This window comes from Labeo rohita, chromosome 20 (genome assembly GCF_022985175.1).
Source record: "Labeo rohita strain BAU-BD-2019 chromosome 20, IGBB_LRoh.1.0, whole genome shotgun sequence".
In the NCBI taxonomy this organism is placed as follows: Eukaryota; Metazoa; Chordata; class Actinopteri; order Cypriniformes; family Cyprinidae; genus Labeo; species Labeo rohita.
The window spans coordinates 3,093,523-3,118,186 of record NC_066888.1 but is presented as its reverse complement, the minus strand read 5'-3'; the positions used below and the strand labels follow the sequence as shown (position 1 = coordinate 3,118,186).

Here is a 24,664-nt window from a genome sequence, read left to right as displayed (position 1 = left end):
AAAACCTAGCAAGTTGCCCTGCTGTCTGCTGCTTTTCTAACATCTTAACTGTAATCGAACTTTATTGGTGATAAATGTGGCAGGACTTTGTGCTATTGAATAAATTACACAAAAATAATTATTAATATAGTTAATAATGGATTATAGTAAATATCATATACCATATAGATATTGCTGTACATACAGTACAAATGTTTTTGTATACACATGAAAAGTTTTTCTCAAATTGCCCCTCACTATCTGTAATAGTGCATGGAGTAGACAAGCACCTTTGTTCAGTCTGCATATTTGTAAGAAAACACTTTCTTTAATTGGCTGGAATTTTGATGTGTCTCCTCCTGACAATGTCTTTATCAATGAGAAAGTTTCACTGAAAGTTATTATTTCCTATTCTGTAGCAACCATATTCTGTGATTTCTCTCATTCAGTTTCTGTCTTATCTCTTCTTCTTTATGCTGTCCCTACAAACTACCAGTCCTACTTACAGAAACATTCCCAAGAGAGATGGCACACAGTCAGGAAACTCCAAATGTTATTTGTCATAGCCGAAAGAGCTTAAAGGAGAACTCCACTTTGAGAACAACAATTTACAAATAATTTACTCACCCCCTTGTCATCCAAGATGTTCATGTCTTTCTGTCTTAAGTCGTAAAAAAAAAAATTATGGTTTTTGAGGAAAGCATTTCAGGATTTTTCTCCATAATATAAACAGATTTTGAACTTCCAAAATGCAGTTTAAATGCAGCTTCAAGGGGCTCTAACGATCCCAGTCGAGGAAGAAGGGTCTTATCTAGAGAAACGATCAGTCATTTTTTTTCAAATAATAAAAATTTGTATTTTTTTTTAAGCACAAAAGCTTGTGTAGCACTAGTTCTGGGATGTGCGTTCACGACGCAAACAAAGAAATGTGCTGCAAATACTTACAACACAGACAAAAAATTTTAAAAAAGGTAAGCATTTGCAGTGTGTTTATTTTTTGTGTTGTGAGTATTTGCAGCACGTTGCTGTATTTGGTTGTGTTGTGAGCATTTGCAGTGTCTGTTGTCATCAAATTGATGAAGATGTTTTCTTAATTTGCAGGTGATTTTTCTATTTGTATGTGTTTTTTTCATTTGCAGCACTTTGAGCTGTCTATGCACAGGAAGCATTTCAATATTAAAAAAATCTAAAAATGGCTACAGCATGATTTTATAAGTTTGTGGTCATCAGTTAATGAGTTTAAATAAATGTCAGCATGGGTGACATTGGAGGGAGGAGCAAGGTAGTCATAGAATCCTAGATGTCGACCCCACTGCAATTTGGAGCAGTTAGCCAAGCTCAGGCCTGGTTCTATGCGGATGCTAAGCACCCTCAACCTAAAGCAAAAGCACCCTCAAATGAAGATCTATTTTGCAGCAATGAGCAGTGTAGCCAATCATGGTCAGATCTGTTGATATCATGAACACAATGGCCAATCAGATGTGTTTTAGTTCGTCAGAATTCACTCACTGCTGAAAACACAGAGTTTTTAAGTGCACTCGTAAAACATATCATAACAAACAGTGCAGACATAATGTAAATAAAAGATTCATTGTGCAGTTCAGAGAGATTATAACAAACCTTGTGAGACTGTGCTGAACTAAGATGAGTGATGACTTTTTAGTGACTTTGTGCGCTTCCTAGGCTATAATCCAGAATTTGTTGAAAAAACTTTTGTTTTTTTTCTGACACATACACACTACACTGGTCCTGACCAAGCCTCCATGTGTTCAGAGTGATATCCAGTTCATAGACCAAACTTTATGTCAACCAGTAGTTTCATTTCCGTTTTTTCTTCAACACGTGTCTCATCTTTGGTGACAATGATTCAAAATGGACACATCAAGAGACTGAATTTGGCAACTGGAAAAAAGACTCAGAAAAATTCAGTGAACATCAGAAAAGCTGCATGCACATTTCTGGTTAAAAATTAAAAGCCATCAACAGACACTTAAAATAGGAAGCATCAGCAGCAAGGGTCACACTTTATATTAAGTGGCCTTAACTACTATGTACTTACATTGAAATTAATCATTTGATACAATGTTCTTATTGTGTACATACATATATTTACATTGTACTTAGATTTTAAAAATATGTGCATGTAATTACATTTCTAATTAATTTCTGTAATTAAATTTATAATTACATTGTTGACCCATCCCTTACACCTTAACCCACTCTTAAACCTACCCATACCACCAAACCTCTCGCTAACCTTACCCATATCCCACCTCAATAGAAGCAAAAGTTTTTTGCAGTACAATATGACCACATTAATTACATTGTACTTATTTTTTGATGCAAGTACATAGTAGTTAAGGCAACTTAATATAAAGTGAGTCTTCTGAATGACTCACCTGCCAAAGGTGTGACGTTCTCACAGTTTAAAGACCATGGTCTATGACCAGAAAGTATACAATTACAGTTTCTGATGTAGCTGATGAAAATGAGTTTTTGCCTGGCTGTGGCAAAGGTTTGTTAAAATCAAACTGATGGTTCAATTAGAGTCGCAATTCCTGTGCTAAAGAACGGACACAAAGACGAGATTAAAAGAAAAAAGATCCAGACAGGGCAGGTTGGAGACAAGCAGTTTAGACATTTAAGACCCAACAAACCCAAACAGAAAAGACAGGAACTTAAATATACAGACCAAATGGGATAATTAACAAGACACACCTGAACAGAATGACACAATCAGACACAAACCGGAAACTAGGTCAATGAACTAAACTAAGGCAGGAGAACAGAAACACAACCAAAAGGGCATAACCGCACCAATTAGGTTGTTGATCTTCTGAATTTCAAATACTGAATTCAGCGAAGAATTCACTAAATCTCTGATCATTATACTTATAATTCATCATAATTAAAATATTTTCTTTTGGGCTAATATTTTCCCTTTCAATATATAAAATAAAATATTACTCCGTTCTTTTTTTTTTATTTCGTTGATAGAGTAAGGTAAAATGTGGTTGACAAGCTTTTATCTGACATCCACCTCATTTTTCACATTTTGCACTTCACTTGTGCCACTGTGTTTTCTCTGTCTTATTTCAGTTATGGCTTGGCTGTTGGCCACACAGTTGTAAGAACTGTGATTACAAGATTACAATGATTGATTACAAATAGGTCAGTCTCTGAAAGGCCTACACATATATAATTGGAAAACTCCTCTTATGAGCCACTCTCCAACAACATCTTGGCTCCAGATTGAAGCATTTGTGCCCAGAGCCTGTTGAACGGGGCAGCCATTGTCTGGATCTTGATACTGGACAAGGAGGAAATATATCTGTGCTTTTGGAGTGCATTTGCTCTGTTTTTTCTTGTATTCTTGTGGTTTCATGTTCATGGATCTGTGTTGAACCACATGGAACATGTTTTCTGCACCTCCGACATATTGCATGGTTGAAAGCCCACGAGATACCACTTTAGAATTTAAAATTACAGCTAGCACCAATTGTGCGTGCATGTGTGTGTTTGTGTGTCTGTGTCCTTACAGGTGTATGCTTTCACTTTGGGTCTTTGGGCGAGTATTGCAGAATCCGTACATGTAGCTAATGGATGTATGCTTTCATGTGTTGTTTACAAGTGTGCTTTCATAATGAGAGGGAAGATTTACTGCCTCCAGATAAGGCATTCACAGAGATTCAGTTCAAGTGTAAAGCCAGGTGCACAGTGTGATTTATGCGATCTTTTAAAAATATTTTTTAGTCATATTGAGCACTATGACCACAGAGAAATTTTGAGTAAAATCCAGACAGATTGTGTGCACACCAACAGTTTTGTTATTTTTGGTCGTGATTGACAACATTGACTGGCCATTTTATGTCATCAGTCTATGTGATGTTATGCCATCCAGCTCAAATAAAAGGGAAGCCTACATTTGCCAATAGTTTCTTTGCTGTCTGATGCAAACAGGTACTTACAGGTTGGTTGGTTGTAGTTTGTGCATTAATTAATGCCTTGTCCCAAATGGCATTTTCAGCCCCTGTGTTTGTCCTCTGAGACTACAATACATGGACTGTTGGGTAATAGTCCACTACATGTAAATAGTCCGCACCAGTGTAGGCTAGCCATAATGGTGCTTCGGCGGTGCATAGCAGCCACAAAGAGCACTCGTGAAGGCCACAAGACCATATCAAGTGTGTCGTTTGGTACTGGGCGTTTTTGTCAATTGCTATTTTATTACTGGTTGTGCAATCAACTTTTTAGCCAATCCAAGAGTAGCTGTTTTAAAGTAAAATAAATATATGACAAATTTTGTACCAGATAGCAGAATTATAGCACATCTTATTTGGCTTAAGACTGTAACGACAGGCCTCTTAAATTAATTATGCAAAATGTTAAAAAGCATACATGCCGAACCCAGTGACAGCAATATTTAGTCCAATGTGTTTGTTAACATCATGTTCATAGTTACCTTTATGCGTCAAACAAACACATTGTTAAAACACACACATATACACACTTTGTGCACACACTAATTTGTGTGTTTATATATTGAATTTAAAATGAATGCCACGCATCACCCTTTATCAGCGCATTTCTGTAATGAAGTTTTTTAATGAAGTTTTCACCAGCCTGAAATTCCATTAAGAAGACACAAACTGTGGTACATATTGCTCCAGAAGATGCAATTTGCCCATAATGAATTCATACATAAAACACCAGACTTTCAAAAGCTTTCAGTATTCATTAAAAACAGTCCATTTGTGGCATAATTACAATCTCACTACTTTTAGCCCTTTTTCTTAACACCAATGCCTATATGCAAAACACTCGCTCACTCTATCAGCACTGCAAGTAACTCTCAGTCTACCTGCCAATTCGGCAGCATTTAAATGGACGTGTGCAAACGCTTAAAGCCCTGATGCGATTACATTTGGTAAATAGCTTTTTTTGTGTGTCAGGCATTTGCTAAGCCTACCCGTGTAGGGTCCATTAGAAACGTAGTGTTGTAAGGACTGAATGGTGTCTCTTGTTACTTAGCAAATCCACTGAGTGGGATAATTGGCTCCCTGGGGTGCAGTGTGGATGCGGTATTTCATGGCATCCCACAGCATGGAGAAGGCATGGTATATGAGGACAATTCCCTGAAGACTGAGCTCAGATCTGTGTCCATCCTCACGAGAACTACAGTTGGAGACACTGAAGAATTCTGAGTGAGATCCTGTGGTTTAGTTTCCCGAGGGTCAGGATTTTACTCTGTGCCTTAAGTGTGTAATTTATCTAGTAAAACAGTGTTGACCTAGCATAGACATATTAGTTTGGGACAAGGTAGGTTGACCCAGCACAGGTCTTATATGTATGTGATGCATTCTCTTTCATCTCACTCCCATATGTCTCTCTGTCTCCTGGGACTTAACCCCATCCGCTTGGCATGATGTCTCTTCCCCTTAAGGAATATCAACCAGCTGGGCCCTGAAGCCCAGATGTGCAAATGAGATGTTACAGTCTTAATAACAAAGAATGGTGGAGAAAATGGCAACGACGGCAATAAGCTGCCAGTGCACCTGCGGTCTTGTTCCTTCTGTACAGTACCCAAAAACTGCACAAACATGTTAATTCCCCAATTACTTCTTTGATCTCATTTGCTTTGTTCCAAAACCTAGTGAACTGCCTACAGAGGCAACATTTTAAGACGTCAAAGGATATTCCAAAAGGTAAGCATTTATATGAATGTATCTCTGAAGAAAACGTACCGTCTTCAGAACAGTTTTGATGGCATTTTCTTTTCATTTTACCTCTGTGTAATGCCTAATAGTCTACTGTGGTGTTACAGCACATCACTGTTTTGTGTACAGGGTTAGCTGCTGTATTCTGCTTTACCATAAGCACCATCTACTGTCAGAGAGTGACTTTAAAACCTGTCTGTCAGTTTTGGTCAGGCCAGTTATATGTAAAATAAATCATCATTTATGATTTTGAGTCATCCCTTTTCTTGACAAATGGTTTAAAGGCTAAAATGTGATATAATTTATCATTTCATAAAACTTTTTGTTTTTATCAAAACTTGAATTGTAAAGTTGTTTAAATTGTTGTGTTTATTATTATTTTACAGTTTAGGATGTTACCATAGACTGTGGTGTTTATTCAAATACATAAATAAAGTTTTTGCTTTGTTTTTTAACTTATGTGACTTGAAAGAGAAACTCACCTAAACGACATGGAGTACTATTTTAATATAAGATTTATGAAATTATTTTATGAATATCTTATTTTGTCTGTATTTTTTTAGTGTATAAGCGCTTGTATAAAGAAATGTGCAATATAAATCAATAAAGGAAAAAATCTAATCAAAATAATATCAATCAAAATCAATAAAATCAAAATAAATCAAAACACAACTGTAAAATAGTTTGTATTAAAAAAACTATAAAACTATACAATAAAATCAAAAAATTAAAATAAATTAACTTATTGTGTATACATATATATATATATATATATATATGTATATATATATATATATATATATATATGTATATATATATATATATATATATATTTTTTTTTTTTTTTTTTTTTTTTTTTTATATGTTTTGCATTGTGTTTAGTGTTGTGTTTTATTGCTGAAGGAATTGTCCATAATTTTAACAGAAAACGTACATTGTACATTTTTCTACAGATTTTATGTAGAACTTTCTAGGTTACTTATGAGGTTTTGTGACTAGTAGGATTCTTCATTAAAAAAGCCGAAGCTTATGTTGCTATCCAATTTGCTGAACACAACTATAACTATGTCTAGAGAATGATCCTTGAAATAGATTACAAAAGATTCTGATGTTTTAATAGTTCTACACCTCAGAGACCTGGATATAATTGATTACATGTTTGTCCAGACATTAGTAAATCGTTCTGATTTGAGAGAGGTAATTACTATGATTCAGAAGAACTTTTTGGAGTTTTGACACTCGTTTTATCTTTTGCTATGGGGGTGATTTGAAAGCATAATTAGCCTACTTCCAGAGGAGCCAGTGTCCAGCTTATTTCCTTTGCCCTTTTGTGTTTGTAAAATTGCAGTTGGAAAAGGTTGTTTAATTTTATTTCTCTGCCTGCTTTTGTTCTTGAGTTGCAGATTCATGTATAATGTATGAGGATTGCGAGTCTTTTTTTTTTTTGGCAACTTCAAGCTTTTCCCTGAATAAAGCCCTATTTAAGGAGCTTGAGGGACCTGCGTTGATCCCAGAGCTCAGCTCACGGGCTGGACACTCCAGCCAGGGTCTATGAGTCGCCATGAAAATTAGGTCACTAAAACTAGCATAAAAAGATATGTGCTTGTTTAGCGCCCCCATTGGAGGTTTCACTTTTCAGACCAACTTCTAATTTATTCTGCATGAATCACAATGATAAAACAAGACCCTGATTCTAAACCAGAGTGCCATTTGAAACATATTCGCCACATGTCCTATTCATCATGTTCATGTTTTTGTCTGCTTGACAGGATCATACAAAGATGTGTAGAGTACAAGAGTATTAGATCAGTTAAAATTTGGTGCTTTGAGTACAGTTCTCTCATACTGACCACTGGATGTTCAACAAGGCACCTCATGGCAGAACTCTCTGAAGATTTGAGAATAGAATTGTTGCTGTCCACAAAGATGGCCTAGGCTATAAGAGGTTCAGTAACACCCTGAAACTGAGTTATAGTACTCTGGCCAGGGTCAGACAGAGGTTTTCCAAGACGGATTCCATTCGGAATAGGCCTTGCAAGGGTCGATCAACGAAGTTGAATGCTCGTTCTGTGCGTCAGGTGCAGAACATGGCTTCAAAAAACAGATGCATGAGTGCTGCCAACATTGCTTTAGAGCAGGGGTGTCAAAGTCCGGTCCTAGAGGGCCGCACCCCTGCAGAGTTTAGTTCTAACCCTGCTCTAACACACAAGCCATGTATTTGTCAAACAAGCCTGAATGACTTGTTTATCTGGATCAGGTGTGTTTAATTAGGGCTGAATCTAAACTGTGTAGGGCTGTGGCCCTCCAGGAACTGAGTTTGACACCCCTGCTTTAGAGGTTGCAGAAGTAGAAGGTCAGCTTGTCAGTACTCAGGCCATGCGCTGCACACTGCAACAAGTCGGTTTGAATTGCCGTCATCCGAGAAGGAAGCCTCTTCTGAAGCTGGCTTACAAGAAAGCCCGCAAACAGTTTGCTGAAGACAGCTTGTCCAAAAGCATGTCCTATGGTCTAATGAGACTAAGATAAACTTGTTTGGCTCAGATGGTGTCCAGCATGTGTGGTGATGCCCTGGTGAGAAGTACCAAGAAAATTGTGTCTCTCCTACAGTCAAGCATGGTGGTAGCATCATGGTCCGGGCTGCATGAGTACTGCTGGTACTGGGGAGCTGCGGTTCATTGAGGAAAACACAGATTCCATTATGTACTGTATTTTTCTAAAGCAGAACATGATGCGTTCCCTTCAGAAACTTGGCTGAACAACAGTTTTCCAACATGATAATGACCCCAAACACATCACCAAGATGACAATTGCCTTGCTGAGGAAGGTGCAGGTGAAGGTGATCCGACCTGAACCCTACTGATAATATCCAGCAGCTCCTTGATGTCATTATAGAGGATTTGAAGAGGATCCCAGCAATAACCTGTGCAGCTCTGGTGAATTCAGTGCGCAGAATAATTAAGGCAGTGCTAGATAACAATGGTTTGACACAAAATATTGACACTTTGGTCACAGTTTTGACAAGTTCACTTAGGGTGTACACACTTTTGTTGCCAACTGTCTTGACAATAATGGCTGTATGTTGAGTTATACTTTTAGGGGACAGTAAATATACACTGCTATACAAGCTGCACATTGACTACTCTAAAATATATCCAAGTTTAATTTCTATAGTATTGTCCCTTGAGAAGATATACTAAAATGATTGCTGAAATGTGAGGGGTGTACTCACTTTTGTGAGATACTGTATATATATATATACACACTCTGAAATACTGATATTCCCTTTAATACTCTAACACTGCTAGGGTTTAACAGTGATTTTGTTATTATTTTGTCACTCTACCTCAATGCAATGTCCTTTCATAGTCTTGTCAGACTATGTTTGAAAAGAAAATTATGTCATTCTGAAAATATAATTATTTTATAATTATAACATACTTGCTATCTACAGGTCTATTCTATATAATATGGGGGGGGGTAGAGTGGGTGAAATTCCCACTCTACCCCTGTCAACTGTAAGTTTATATAGCTGTATCAACTGCTCTTTTTTTCTTTAGGTCTTTGTCTTTATGTTCATTTAGTAAAGCTACTATAATTTTCTAGTTTGTGAATGGTTTTCTGCTCTTCATAAGCAAGCTTTTTGCTGTTTGCTACCTATTAGCACTTGGGTACTAAATTGGAATTTTATGCTGTCATTGAAAGACATACCACCAGTAACAGTTGGTTGTTACATTGTAAATTAATTAATGGACATCATAAAGTCTGCTGACACTACTCATTCTCTATTTCTCTCTACAGCTGGAGCGACGTACATCTTTGGAAAGGGTGGAGGACTTATTACATACACATGGCCCAATAACGAGAGACCCAGCACTAGAACCGATAGACTGGCTGTGGGCTTCAGCACCACCATCAAGGACGGGATTCTGGTCCGCATTGACAGCGCCCCCAGACTAGGAGACTACATCATGCTCCACATCGTGAGTCCAGTCTCCATAATGTTTAACAGTTATGACAGCTGGCGGTGGCAAACAGGAAGTTATAATTAATGCATACAATAAGAGACCTGTCCTGAACACATGCCCATGCGCATATTCAGTTATAGTCATAGTGCCACGTGCCGGCAACAGGAGGGTCACATTTTTACGCTGTAACAAACTCCTCACAGAGATTTAATGACATCAACATTATATTTGGTCAGTCTACTCTAAAGTCCTTTGCGATGTTAAATTGCAAAGATGTTGAGTTCTCGTTGAAGGGTGAGTTGTTGTAACTCAGCCATACAATGTCCGATCTACCACAAACTTCACACGTTTCATAAGAGTCCTGTCCTGAACACATCTAAAGGCCAATATTCAGTTATAGTCATAGCGCCACCTGTTGGCAACAGGATATGTCATGTTTTACACTCAAACATACCATGTTCAATCTGTGCCAAAATTCATGTTTGATAAAAGTCCTGGGTTGAAGACGTCTGCATGCCAATATTCAGTTATAGCCACAGCGCCACCAGCTGGCAGTAGTTTGGCACATATAAATGACTTTGACATATTCCTTCTATATTTACCACTTTAAATGCATATTGTTCACCATTTGCTGTTTTCCTAAAGCCACTGGGTGTCGGTGAGCCCAGGTGTGAGGGCCTTTTCAACACTGCTTACAGCTGTAATTCTTTTTCTTCTTCTTCTTCTTCTTCTTCTTCTTCTTCTTCTTTTCTAAAATGAATCATGGTTTTTAGCGTGAAAAAAAAACATTTCAAAGTTTCGCCATGAAAAAGGAAGTTGTTATAACTCAGGCATACAATGTCCAATCTGCCCCAAATTTGTTTGATAAGCCTCCTGACCTGAAGAGATATACATGCGCATATTCAGTTACACCTGCTGGCAACAGGAAATTACGCTGTTTTACGCTGTAACAAATTCCTCCTAGAGATTTAATGACATTCAACATTATATTTATTCAGCTTAATTCTTTGCAATGTTAAATTGCGAAGATATTGTGTTTTCGTAAAAGGGTGTGTCCGTGGCGGCCTGACAAATTTCATGGAAAAAGTTATATAGCCATTATATAGCCATATGTCCGATCTGCCCCAGACTTCACACATTTGATAAGAGTCCTGGCCTGAACACATCTAAGGGCCAATATTCAGTTATAGTCATAGCGCCACCAGCTGGCAGCAGGAAATTCGGCACATATAAAAGACTGACATTTTCCCTCTTATATTTTCCACTTTAAATGCATATTGCCCACCGTTTGCTGTTTTAAAGTCACCGGGTGGCAGTGAGCCCAGGTGCTAGGGCCCTTTAATTATAATAGGATTTTCTAAGGTGCTTTTGGTGTACACTGTGACCTCAAAGACAGCAAAGTCAAGCATTAATGTAATATTTCTGGAATCCACAGAAGTGTTTGTAGGGGATTCTGCTGATGCAAGAAAATGGTGATAATGTCTGAAAGAAAGCCAGACTTCAACAGATTGAAAGTCTTTTTCTCCTTAACGTCTCTGTGGAGAGATAATGTACTCACAGACCATCTGTTCCATGGAACAGCAACCAAGGCATCTCACTTTAAAGAGGAAGTGAGAGAAAATGTAACTCACTAAGATGAGAGACTTGTTTTTGACCCCCTGTGCATGGAAGGCCCTCATGGTGTGTGTTCGAGTCGAAATGCTTCTGTTGAATAAGTAAGAGCTGCACTGAAAGACATCTGCTAAAGCAGTGGTTCTCAACTGGTTTGCGAACTGGACATCAAGTGGCATCCCAACACAGTAATAAAGCATTAAACATATTTATAATGGGTTAATATGTTATTTACTTTTTATCAAATTGTGTTGTGGGAGTAATCAAACTAATTAAAAGTGATCTAAAGTAAAGTATTGAAGCTACCAGTGTTGGGAAGGTTACTTTGGAAATGTAATAGGTTACAGATTAGAAGTTACCCTATTTAAAATTTAATAAGTAGTGTAACTATTTCAATTACTTAATTAAAGTAACTAATTACTTTTTGATTACTTTTCTAAATTTGTAATGAAATTTTTCAACTTAATCATTTTAAAACATTTAAAGCAAGGCAGGGTTAGGTTTACAGTAGTGCTCAACACTAATTATGGTCAGACTTTCAAAATCTTTCACCAGTAGAATTAATTATTGTAAAAAGGGGTTAAATACAGACTTAAAATCATAACAAGATATAGTTTAATAGCTATGATAGTGATTGTGAAATCAAATTTTGCACATCTATGACAGGAAATGGTGGCAGTGCTTTGGAAAAAAAACAAACAAACAGTTAATCTTAAAAAATAAAGCATATTAATAAATCCAAACAGGAAATAAAACAGTTACCAAATAAGCCTGTGTCCTATTCTGTGTCCTGAAACATTGGTGTCTCATATTTTAGAGCAGTCAATGCAAATTGGGAAAGAAATCAATCAAATCTGTATGTGTGCGAAAATATTTGGATGTAACTCCCTTTGTAATCGTTAACATTTTCATAAGTAACTGTACATTACTTACACTTTTTTTTTCAGTAACTGTAAACGATTACAGTTACATTTATTTTGTAATTCAATTACCTTATTCCAGTATGTGTAACAAGTTACTCCCCAAAACTGGCAGCTACTAACTTCATATAGTATGACAGTTCATCTGTTCAAAGATAATTGATTTACAGATTCTTGTGCAGTCTTGTGCAATCTTTTTGTAGCAAAATATTTTGTTATATTTATCTCTTCATCACTATATTTTCTGTTCAGTTCAGATTCAGGATATTTGAAGTTGTATTAGTTTATTAAGTAAAAATGTGTCCGTTAAAATTGTATTGAATAACCCTGTCATCCTAATTGAGATCCTTATTGATTTTTTACCAGATAAATACTCACATAAATTATAAACAAATTATTTAATTCAATAGTGTTTTTCATTACTATTATTTAAAAGATGTTGTCACTTTCACATGCTGTTTGAACATTAATGTGTGTTGGCAGTGTATGTACAAATCTACCCTATAATGATAAAAATCCATGTAGTGGTTTTTAATTAATCTGTAAAAATAATATCCCCTTTTTCAAATCGAACCATTCTCAGATGCCTGCCGTTGTTGCGTCACACCCACAGAGGCCGCTCCCACGATAGTTGATTACCATTAGCGTCTTACCTCAGATCAGTTGTAACAGTCCAACCTCCATGTTTTGATGCCGGAGCAGGGATGTAAGTTAGACAAGAATTGAGCGATTGAGGTGTTGTGTTGCTGGATGTAATAATGAACGTAGTGGTCGTCATTTACTCGCAACATCTGAGCTGCTGAAGATGCAGTGGATTACGTTTGTTTGTGAAGGGAATGTGCCCCCAGATCTACGTATATCAGTCTATGTTCACACAAATCATTTGTGATCCAGCTTCACTTACAGCAGAAGTGAGCCCTGGTGAAAAAAACCAGCATATGCTGGTAGGTATGTTTTGATGCTGGTTTAAGATGGACCTTTGCTGGTTTATGCTGGTCCTTAGCTGGTTTATGCTTTTCCTTTGCTGGTTTATGCTGGTCCTTGACCAGCAACATGACCAGCATAAACCAGCAAAGGACCAGCTTAAACTAACTAAGGCTCAGCTTAAACCAGCATCAAAACATACCTAACCAGTATATGCTGTTTTTTTCACCAGGGAGTATAAGGGTTTTTTATGAATCTTTGCGATCGCCTTTCTTAATAATGTGCTAGTTAGCCAGTTTAGTGGCTAAACATGGCTAAATGCGGCTAAAGTAAACAGGCTCGTCAATCCACAGAGAGTAGAGAGGGGCGGGGCGAGCAGAGCTCATTTGCATTTAAAGCAGCCTCAACCAAAATGGGATGATTTTTGCAGAGCTGATTTTGGCAAGGTAAAAAGGGCGTTGTTTTACACTACCATTGAGAATTTTTAACCAAAGTATATTATAGACTTTTATTAAGACTATCATTAAGACCCTAAAGAATCATATCAACTTGTGGAAAATGGGCATCCGATGACCCCTTTAAATCACTTCAATGTAGATATACCTTTACTTGGAAAGTAGCTAATTACTATAGTATGACTAAAGTTTGAAAGTAGTTTTTCCAACACTTTCATTTAACATTATTGTTTACTGTCTCTCTCTGCAACAGATCAACAGCTCATTTTTAGATCTTATCCCCCAGTTAAGAAACCCTATGCTAAAGGATAGAGAGAAACTCTACACCTGCTTGTTTGTGAAATGTATGTTGTTTTGAGTCTTGAGATCAATTCTAAGTTCATCCAAGTAGAAATTATAATCAGGTTATCATAGCTCATACTGTTTTCCAACCTAAATGACGAAGAACTGCCTAATAACATCATCAAATCCCACTCAACAACGCACAGCAGGAAACACAACACTCAATATCCCATCAGTTTAGTCAGAAGGGATTCTGATTAGACCAGCACTATAAGCCTATGTGCAGAGACTATGCACACAAACACACTCTAAAGATTAACAACATCCCACTGTGAGGCTTCAGTGCAAATTAACTCACTGGCTTTAGACTGAGAAGAAGTGGGACATCATGGGAATCAACACAGTGAGATCTCTTTGTCAGCTAATTCCTCTAACCAAACACCACATTCTTCACTATCTCAGTCAAATGATCATTGGAGCATTAAGATTAACCTTTCAACTGTTGAATTCGCTCTCTGAACATCACAAGAAGTCACGATGATGATCCAAAGAAGATTTCTTCCTCTTTCTGTACTTTAGCCAAGAACAAACTGCAAACTTCTGGGAGTTGACACTGCATTTGTTTGCAGAATTGAATCCCTTGAGATATAATTTTGTGTGTTGTGGAATTAAGAAGGAATTTTCTTGTTTTTATTTATCTGTATTTTTGTACCATTTTTAAATTGTTCATATCTAAACATTTTAGAACAAGATAAATGACTTTAAGTACTAAATTGTCCAAGAAATTAAGACTTGTTTTTAGAGAATATATTTTGAATTAAGTTTCATTACCCTATTGGCAAGTAAAATCTTTTTTTAACAATCATTAAAATACTTTGGTGTCTTGCGGCTTTAAACAAAAGATGCGGATGTGCATAGTAATTATTTTACACTAAACTAACATTAAAAACCAGATATGCATAATCATTCAGCAATTAGTAATATAGTAAAACACCATGAGTTTTGTTTATGCTCTGTTAGCTGCTGCTTGTACAACATCGTGCACACTGTTGATCAAAATGTGTGGGTTGCCCCAAGACTGCAGGGCTGGTGGGAACACCACAGTGAATCTAGACAGATGGTATCAAAATTTGCACTTACAGATTTAATGTGAATGTTGGTTGTCCTAAGCGGATTTTTCAGGACTTCATTTGAATTCATTTGTAAAATATGATAAATAACTGAACTCAAAAATACAAAAATAAGACAGAAGAAGAATGACAGATGTATTAAGCTGCAGTGTGTATGTTATTTTTGAAATATTTATGTTATTTTTGTTTTCATGCATTTGTCCAATATTACGTGTTTCCCACATATTTCTGTGTAATTACTGTGTAATCAATATTGTTCCTAAACAAAGCGAGGGTGGTGTTGCTTATTGTGAGAGTGAGAATTTTAATTTACTCACATTCCCTCCTTTTTCATTGCCAAATCCCACAGGAAAATCAAGTCTTAATGAGTTGTTCCATTGCTGGACTAATGAGGCGTTGAAAGAGTTTAAATTCCAAGTCAATTTAACAGCTTCTGTAAACAGGAATATTATCACATGTCTGATTTCAGTCTGATGATTTATTTTAGAATAGAGTGGTTTTGACACCACACTAGCTGCCATTACTGTGGGGTACTCTCAAATATGGCACAATAAAAGTTAGCCGAAGGAAAAAAAAAAGACAGAATGTGGCAAATGCAGGGTTTATAAATCATCAAAATATTGTCTCTCAAGTGAAAGGTAAATCCTCTATGTAATGTAACATTCTTTGAATATTATTCAACATCTACCAGCAGGGGCCAACTACCCATGCTCACCAGCCAAACCCTGACCTCTTGGTTCTAAATAATAGTGAATATTTTCCTGGACAGGTTAATGGACAGTAATCACAGCCCTGTTACCAGGGAGACATCATGGGCACAGAGAACTCTACAGCATGAGTAATAGCATATGCAATGAGGAACACTGAGCTTTTAACATATCTCAGAGTCACACTGAACCCTTTTAACTGTCTGATCTTCTCCACATTAATTCAGAGTTTGGATGAGAACAAAACAGGTAGAAGTGAAAGATACTGAACAGAGCAGCTGAAGACATGATGTCAGACAAACAGGGTGCTCCATCTAAATGTATCACCTTGAAAAAAGTGATATTCTCTCTCTCTCTCACCTGCCTGTGTATTTCAGTATTTGATGATTTTTGCAGTGAAAAATTGCTTTTCCCAGGAGTTTGAGAAGAAAGCACCCTCTGTGTTTCTCGCCCTCAGTGAGTGAAGAGAATAAACGGATTGGATAATGTTGTCTTGTGAAATGCGGTGGCGAGTGTTGACTTCTTTAAATGGGTTTGCTAATTACTTAATTTATTAGAGATGTCGAATAAGAGACACTAAGGCAGGTGTCAATTTAAAAGTAGGACTGTTGCCAGGAATAGCTATTTTGTGACTGTCCCTTCCCACATGCTTACACAGACACATATACATGCACATCACACATACAAGAAATGTCAAGCATTGAGAAAACAAATAGAACAATAAAAATTCTCAGAAAATACTCTTTCACATTGAGTAGTTTGCCAAACATGTTGCCAAACAGTGTGTACTGTACCTTCAACATACTTTGTCTATGCCCAAAAATGTATTCAGTAGACTTTCAAAATTTGCTTTGCTTGAAAAAAAAAAAACAGTAATGAAAATCTGGTAGTGACGGCACAGTTTTCCACTTGGTCAAGCAGTCTGTTGACAGCTTTTCTTGTGTGTGAAATCAGCCACATGCCAATAAACCAATGAGAACAAAGAACAATAATTCTGTGGATCCACTAACCTTATTCCCTCCATAAATCAAGCGTAGAGTTAGTTCTGTCAGGTCATGTCAGATAAGCTCGCATCAGCTGACTCTCATCTGATCCACGTCTACCTATAGAAATACAACGCCATCTCAACATTCAAAACACTCAAAAGTTAATTCCATGATTTTCTGCATCAGGACATCATAAAAAAATATATCTGGTCCTTGGCAGGTCTGTTAGTAAAATTATATATAATGCAATATCTAACCATTAACAGTTTTTGACTGTATATGGTAAGGTAAATTACTGTTAATTAACAGTTTTTGACTGTATATGGTAAGCTAAATTACTGTTACCCAGTAAATAGGTTTCTACTGTAGCATTTTATAGTGTTTCTGTTAAAGTTTTGAACAGCTTGATAGCATACTGATCATAAGCTAAGGAACAGCTATGAAATTTACATAAACAAGAGTCGTTTGCCAACTCCTTGAGACCTGAAGCTCTTTGCAAATGTGTCATGGGAATTTCAGAGCCCACAATCTGACACTCCAAACATCATGTGTGAGTGGTGAGGAGAGATGTGGCCTGCCAGTCATATGCTAGAGTTCTGACAGCTGCTGAATTCAATGCAAACACTCAGAATGAACAGAGGAGAGTGAGAGAAAGGAGAGAAAAAAGGCTGGATCAAGACAGACAAATAGTGGCATTTAATCGGCTGTTTTCCTTTGACTCTGGCTGCAGATTTACTCCTTGATGTATATTTCATGGATTAAGATAAAGAAGGAAACACAAGAGTCTTGTTTTCAGTCTTTGACATCTTTTCTATCTGAATCAGCATGTTTTTTCTCCACTTGTTTCCTGTTCATAGCTTAGTGTGAGATGGTTTACTGTGACTGTTTGCAGATGTGAATGCATGTATGTTGGTGTGTGTATGGGAGGGCAAAAGAGTCAAAACGGAGGAGGATAGTGTATGCAGAGAGAGAAATAAATTAGAGAGAGAAATAATAAAACAATTTAATATGACCTTGAAGAAATTCGGTACTATTTGAGTCTTTTTTTGCTCCTTTTATTTGTTTTCTTTCATCCATCCAACATGTTCAGTGGCTTTTAATAAATCAGTATTAAAATTTAAATATAAATCAATTTATTTCATTATCAACTCATTATCAATTCATTCTTCTTTCTTATTCAAAACCCTCATAGTTGGGGTTATTATATTAGAATATATCTTCAGCCATAAACACCTTAACACCTTGTGGACCTTTACAAAATGAACTCTTTATACAGTTGTCACATTCACCGCAGTGTAGCATTCAAAAACATTTATTTGTCTACTAACAATGTTAAACAGTGGATAGCTGAATTATATACACCGATCAGGCGTAACATTATGACCACCTTCCTAATATTGTGTTGGTCCCCCTTTTGCTGCCAAAACAGCCCTGACCCATCGCAGCATGGACTCCACTAGACCCCTCCAGGTGTGCTGTGGTATCTGACACCAAGATGTTAGCAGCAGATCCTTTAAGTCCTGTAAGTTGCGATGTGGGGCCTCCATGGATCAGATTTGTTTGTTCAGCACATCCCACAGATGCTCAATTGGATTGAGATCTAGGAATTTGGAGGCCAAGTCAACACCTCAAACTCGTTGTTTTGCTCCTTAAACCATTCCTGAACCATTTTTGCTTTATGGCAGCATGTGGTGCATTATCCAGCTGAAAGACGCCACAGTCATCAGGGAATTACGTCTCCACAAAAGGGTGTACAACAATGCTTAGGAAAGTGGTACGTGTCAAAGTAACAGCCACATGGATGGCAGGACCCAAGGTTTCACAGCAGAACATTGCCCAAAGCATCACACTGCCTCTGCCGGCTTGCCTTCTTCCCATAGTGCATCCTGGTGCCACGCACATGCACCCAGCCATCCATGTGATGTAAAAGTGATTCATCAGACCAGGCCACCTTCTTCCATTGCTCCGTAATCCAGTTCTAATGCTCACATGCCCACTGTTGCTGCTTTTGGAGGCGGACAGGGGTCAGCATAGGCACTCTGATTGGTCTGCACCTATGCATCCCCATACGCTGCAAACTTTGATGCACTGTGTATTCTGACACCTTTCCTTCAGATCCAGCATTAACTTCTTGAGCAATCTAAACTACAGCAGCTTGTCTGTTGGATCGGACCACACAGTCCAGCTTTTGCTTCCCACGTGCATCAATGGCCTTGGCTGCCCATGACCCTGTCACCGGTTCAACACTGTTCCTTCCTTGGACCTGACTACTGCAGACTGGGAACACCCCACAAGAACTGAAGTTTTAGAGATGCTCTGACCTAGTCATCTAACCATCACCATTTGGCTCTTGTCAAACTCATTTAGATTCTTATGCTAGCCCATTATTCCTGCTTTTAACACATCAACTTTGAGGACAAAATGTTCACTTGCTGCTTAATATATCCCACCCACAAACAGGTGCCGTGATGAAGAGATAATAAGTGTAATTCACTTCACCTGTCAGTGGTCACAATGTTATGCTATGCCTGATCGATGTGTTTATATGTGTGTGAAAGAGGAAGATCATGTTGAGCTCATGGCATTGTGGGATAGAGTGATCTGTTCTATAATATAGTACACATTTTGGCAAATGTAGTAACCTATGTCACTGGGTATCCCTTGCATTCAGAACAATACTTTGCGTAGTGTACATACTATATATTACAGAGATATGCTATTCAGACATATTTAAGCTATCCACCTTTTTCCTGAACGAGTCTCGCCTGACTGGAACAATGATTTACATTTCTGATCTCTGGTGTTTCTAGTCAGATTAACATATTTTCTGAGCCAATAATATAAAGTTGAACGTATCAAAAAGTGGTTTTAAAAAGCAAATTGCACCAAAGTTTAAGCCCTTTACAGCACTTTGCCATCTTTTTTGCAGTAACTCACCTGTCATAGTTTAATGAGTAGAAATATTACATGAAGCGACGTGAGGTTAGCTGCATTGAAAACACATAGGTTAGCGCCAGTAGCCCTGTAGGCAGTGCGCTGACATTTGGTGCAGTTGCACCTCGGGTGTCCCGAAATCGATTCCCACCTCGTGGATCTTTCCTGATCCCACTTTTGGTAAAGTTTCAGTTTAACTGATTTAGTCGTTTTTACCCTGTTTTAACATGGGTTTCTTTGGAACATGAGCACCCAAATGGAAGTTAGAATCCATCATGGTGGTGCTCATCGGTTACTCAGGAAAAAGGTGGATAGAAGGAAGAGAATGTTTACTGTATCAATTAATCAATCACATTTATTTATACAGTACTTTTTAACAAACAAGTTGTGTCAAAGCAACGTTACAGTACTAAATAATAAATAATGCAAAAGTTCCATGTTGCAGCAAAGTCAAATTGCAGAGGACTCATCTGGTTCCCCTGGCCTTGCGCAGACGGCCGTCTAGGTGACAAGTTCCTCACTGATGATCCGTCTCTGGGGCTTATCTAGTTGATGTGGTCCCCACTAACATTCAGGGCTGTAGAGGTCATCTCTGGGTGCTGAGTGACCATCTGATCTGGATACAGACTGGATCTGGTGGCTATGATGACTTCGGAATAAGAAAGAAACAAAATAATATTAGCATAGATGCTATTCTTCTTATGATGCAACGAGTACATCAGGTGTTATGGGAAGTGTTCCCGGTTCCAGTTGATAAATATATGTATTTATATAATAGTCTTTTCTGGTCCTCGAATCTGATTAGCTGATGAAAGTGTGATATTAGAGTCCAACAGAACACCAACAGCTGTTTCCAAGTACTGCTCACTGCAGAGCCTAATGGCCTCCAGCCCCACCTCTGTGTGAACTAATGGGTGGAGTTATGTTTAGGATAGGGTAAAGGGTAGGGTTAGGGTGTGGTTAGGTGCCTATCTCCACCCATTACCTCCAGTGAGGGGGAGCAAGAGCTCCAGCTCCTCCCATTTGGCTCTGCAGCGAACACCCTCTCACTGTTTCACCGTTTGTTATTGTATCACTCCGCTTGCGGTACTACTTACAGCGAGTTTCATGGCGGATTCCCAAATCCTGTATCATTTTATAAATGTTACTGTTTCTGTGTCACGGAATGTACTTTTAAGAGTTTTTTCAGGTCAGAATGTACTTGTTTATATGTTTGTTAATAAAGATAACATCTTTTTGAAAATGTGCCTCTACGGTTTCGGACGCGTGAGCTCCAGGGTGTTAGCTTATAAAGCCGTCAAGAGAAGCCACAACTCGGCCAGATCTTCTGGAATGTACTGCTGATTCTAATGTCTCTATAGTGGTTAAACATGAGATATAATTCGTTTTGGGGTAAATCTAACGGGCTGTTTTTGTTGTTGTTGTTGTTTATTAAACATTATTATTCAATAAATAATATTTTATATAAACAATATGTTTAATAACAGCGTTTAGTATTGAGAGACTGTGCGTATGATGGTGATTTTAGTTACATTATTCCGCCTTTAGATGGCGACAAGAGACTGCTTTTGTGAGTGAGTCAGCAGCAAAGAAGGGACTTTGGTAAAGACTTTTACCTGTTTCCGAGGGGCGCTACTGTAAAAAAGAATGTGGGTACAACATCAGGTGAGGCGACAGTAGTAGTATACCAATGGTATTTCGTGTGCTAATTCGCGAGAGGCTAAGTGTTTTTCGGATCATTGTTTACTTTGTAAAGTTGCAAACCTTTATGAGAGATTTTTGTTAACGTAGAAATCACGAAACCAGTGACAAAGAAAGCCTCACTTTCTCTCCAGTCCTTTGCGAGTTTCACTGTGTGTCGGTTCAAACCTCCAGATCTTACTTATTCATTTATATTTTTAAATACCGAGTCATACTCGGTATTTAAAAACACATAAAAAACGAGGAAAATTAAATATTTGCCATATGCACTTCATTTGTACATTATTCTTCTATTACATCATATTCATACTAGCATTTAATGCCACAGTTTAATGGGTAAATTAATTTATCTGAGACAGAAATTCAACAAACAAACACACACACTGTTAGACTTATATTGTGGATGTAACATAAGTTGATCTGTGGAATGTGTGGTGAATGTTTAATACATTACGTTAGTCACACTCGCTCAGTCAATCTCTCTCTTATAATACTCATGATACAGTGAGGTTTAAATGCAGTAATACAATAAGCTTTCAATGAAACTCAACATTCCTTCATTAATAATTCTGAAGTGACGTTTTAGAATTAGTAATGGAGGCTTGAGCTCAAATGTTCAACTGTCAAACTTTGATTTTAGTCTGTGGCGGAAGGAAGTAGTTCTGCACAAAAGAGGGCTTTTAAAGACAGTCCGTTGTTATTTTGTATATTTACACACTCGTGCCGTCACTCTGAAAGTTGTGAGGTAGGGCCTCCATGGATTAGATTTGCTGGTCCAGCACATCACATAAATGCTCAGTCAGATTGTGATCTTGGTCATTGGGAGGCTTTGTCATGTTCCTCAATCCATCCTTGAACAGTGTGGCAGGGTAGATTAACCGGAAGGAGGCCTTTGCCATTAGGGAACACCATTACCATAAATGGGTGTACATGGTCTTTAGGTTGGTGGTATGTGTCAAAGTAATATCAAAATGAATGCCAGGACACAAGGTTTCCCGCCAGAACATTGCCCAGAGCATAACACTGCTAACACGTAACATATGTCATACTCAGCTCCTTGAGGACCACTGTCCTGCAGAGTTTAGCTCCAGCTAACTCCCAACACACATGCCTGGAAGTTTCTAGCACTCCTAAAGACTTTGATTAGTTTGATCAGGTGTGTTTAATTAGAGTTGGAGATTGAACTGCTGCCATCTCTTTGCGAGTTAAATAATGCACATCCCTGGTGAAAAAAACAGCATATGATGGTAGGTATGTTTTGATGCTGGGATGCTGGTTAGGTAAATTGTGGTGCTGGTTTAAGATGGTCCTTTGCTGGTTTAAGCTGGTCCTTTGCTGGTTTATGCTGGTCATGTCACTGGTCAAGGACCAGCATAAACCAGATAAGGAACAGCATAAACCAGCAAAGGACCAGCTTAAACCAGCACCAAAACATACCTAACCAGCATCCCAGCATCAAAACATACCTACCACCATATAATCTAAAAGGACCTTAATCTAAAAGGATACATGATTCATCAGACCAGGCAACCTTCCTCCATCTCTGTATTTTCCAGTGCCTTTTGTAGGCATGTTTGGCAGTGGACAAGTGCACTCTGAATAGTCTGCAGCTATGCAACCCCTTATGCAGCCAACTGCAAAGCACTGTGTGCTCTGACAGCTTTGTATCATTGCCAGTATTAACTTTTTAAGCATCTTGAGCTACAGTAGCTCTTCTGTGTGATCAGACCGGATGGGCTAGCCTTTGCTCTCCACCTGCATCAATGAGCCTTGGGCAGTGCTGATGCCAGTTCAACAGTCTTTCCATTCACCACTTTTGATAGGTACTAAGCTCTGCACCCCATAAGACATTGCCATTTTGGATATTCTCTGACCCAGTCATCTAGCCATCACTATTTGGCCCTTATCGAAGTCACTCAGATCTATCCGTTTGACCACTTTTCTTGTTTCCATCAAGTAAAATTCAAGAACTGACTGTTCACTTGCAATCTAATATATTCCACCTCTTGAGTGAACACACACAAACCTGGAGTAGTGGGCAGCCATATTGCTGTGGTGCCCAGGGAGTTTAGTTGTGCCTTGCTCAACAGTCTCACCTCAGTTGTGGTATTGAGGGTGGAAGAGAGCACTGTTATTCACTCCCCTCACCGACAATTCCTACCAGACTTGAGACTCGAACCCGCAACCTTTGCGTTACAAGTACGATTCACTACCCGTTAGGTCACGACTGTCCCCATATGTTGTATGTAAAGGCAAAATTCATAAAATTCAGATTTTGAAGTTAGTTGTGAGATTAACTTTAAACAACATGATTCATCTTGATTGAATATTTTATTGACATTACTGAAATGTAGAAATAATCAACCTTACCAAAAATGACTGTGCATGCCACTGTAGATGCACTGAAAATAGTTATTATTAATGTTGGTGCAGTATTAAGTAGAATACAGAATTACTTATTCATATAGCCCTCATATGCTGCTATTATGTAATTTTTAGGGCTGTCAATAAATTATAGTTTTTATTCAAATTAATTATACCCTTTTTTGTGTGATGAAATTAAGCATATACCATATACCATTTATGTTTGTTTAACACGTTCATTTTGTCATTATTTGCTATATCCAGGAAAGTAAACCAAAAGATTAAAGGGTGATTCTCAAAAAACTGTATTTTCTGCAAGCTTATTTCAAGATAAATTTAGATATATTTTCAAAAAAAGAACATTTGGAGACTCCAAAAGGACACCAAAGAACCAAATTACATATGTAACTGATACATTTGTGCACACTAAAGCACACATTAAAAAAAATACTGAAGAAAAAAATCAGAATTCATACTGTTTACAGAAGTAAACATTTGAAGTGGATCAGAACCTTTCATCAAATGATTCCCGTTCTTGACATTAACATTTCTGATCCACTTCAGATGTTGACTAGTGTATGTGTTTCAGAATTCATAGTGTAGTATGTGAACAGTAGACAAGTCAAGTTGCGAACAGGACCACATGGAGATGCCAAAAACATATACACACATACAAACATAAATACCTACAACAGTACATCGATCCATTCAGAATGACTAAACACAGCAACATACACATGCAAATAAAAACATTATCCTGAATGTGTGTGGAAACAATGTGAATGTACTGAAATGTGTCATTGGACTAAAAACTTTCCTGGAGTTTAGTGGCTAAAATGATCTGATTGCAAACAGAAAAGCAAACTCTGGTAAAAGGTTTAGAATAGAAATTGTGTTTCAGTAATTTTGCATTAAATTATTTTAAAATGTTAAGGATTTTTTCATCAATCACGTTAATATGTTAATGATGACAGCCCTAGTAATTGTGG

The 24,664-nt window shown here is 37.7% G+C and overlaps 1 protein-coding gene across 12 annotated transcripts in view; it reads left to right on the top strand.

Annotated features, from left to right (window-relative positions):
• Positions 1-24,664, top strand: part of nrxn3b (neurexin 3b) — a 317,541-nt gene that overhangs the window by 233,011 nt on the left and 59,866 nt on the right. For all 12 annotated transcript variants that reach the window (XM_051138803.1, XM_051138796.1, XM_051138802.1 and 9 more), the window contains one exon: positions 9,495-9,676. In XM_051138803.1, the coding sequence (XP_050994760.1) occupies positions 9,495-9,676 (182 nt within the window). The remainder of the gene's footprint in view (positions 1-9,494; positions 9,677-24,664) is intronic.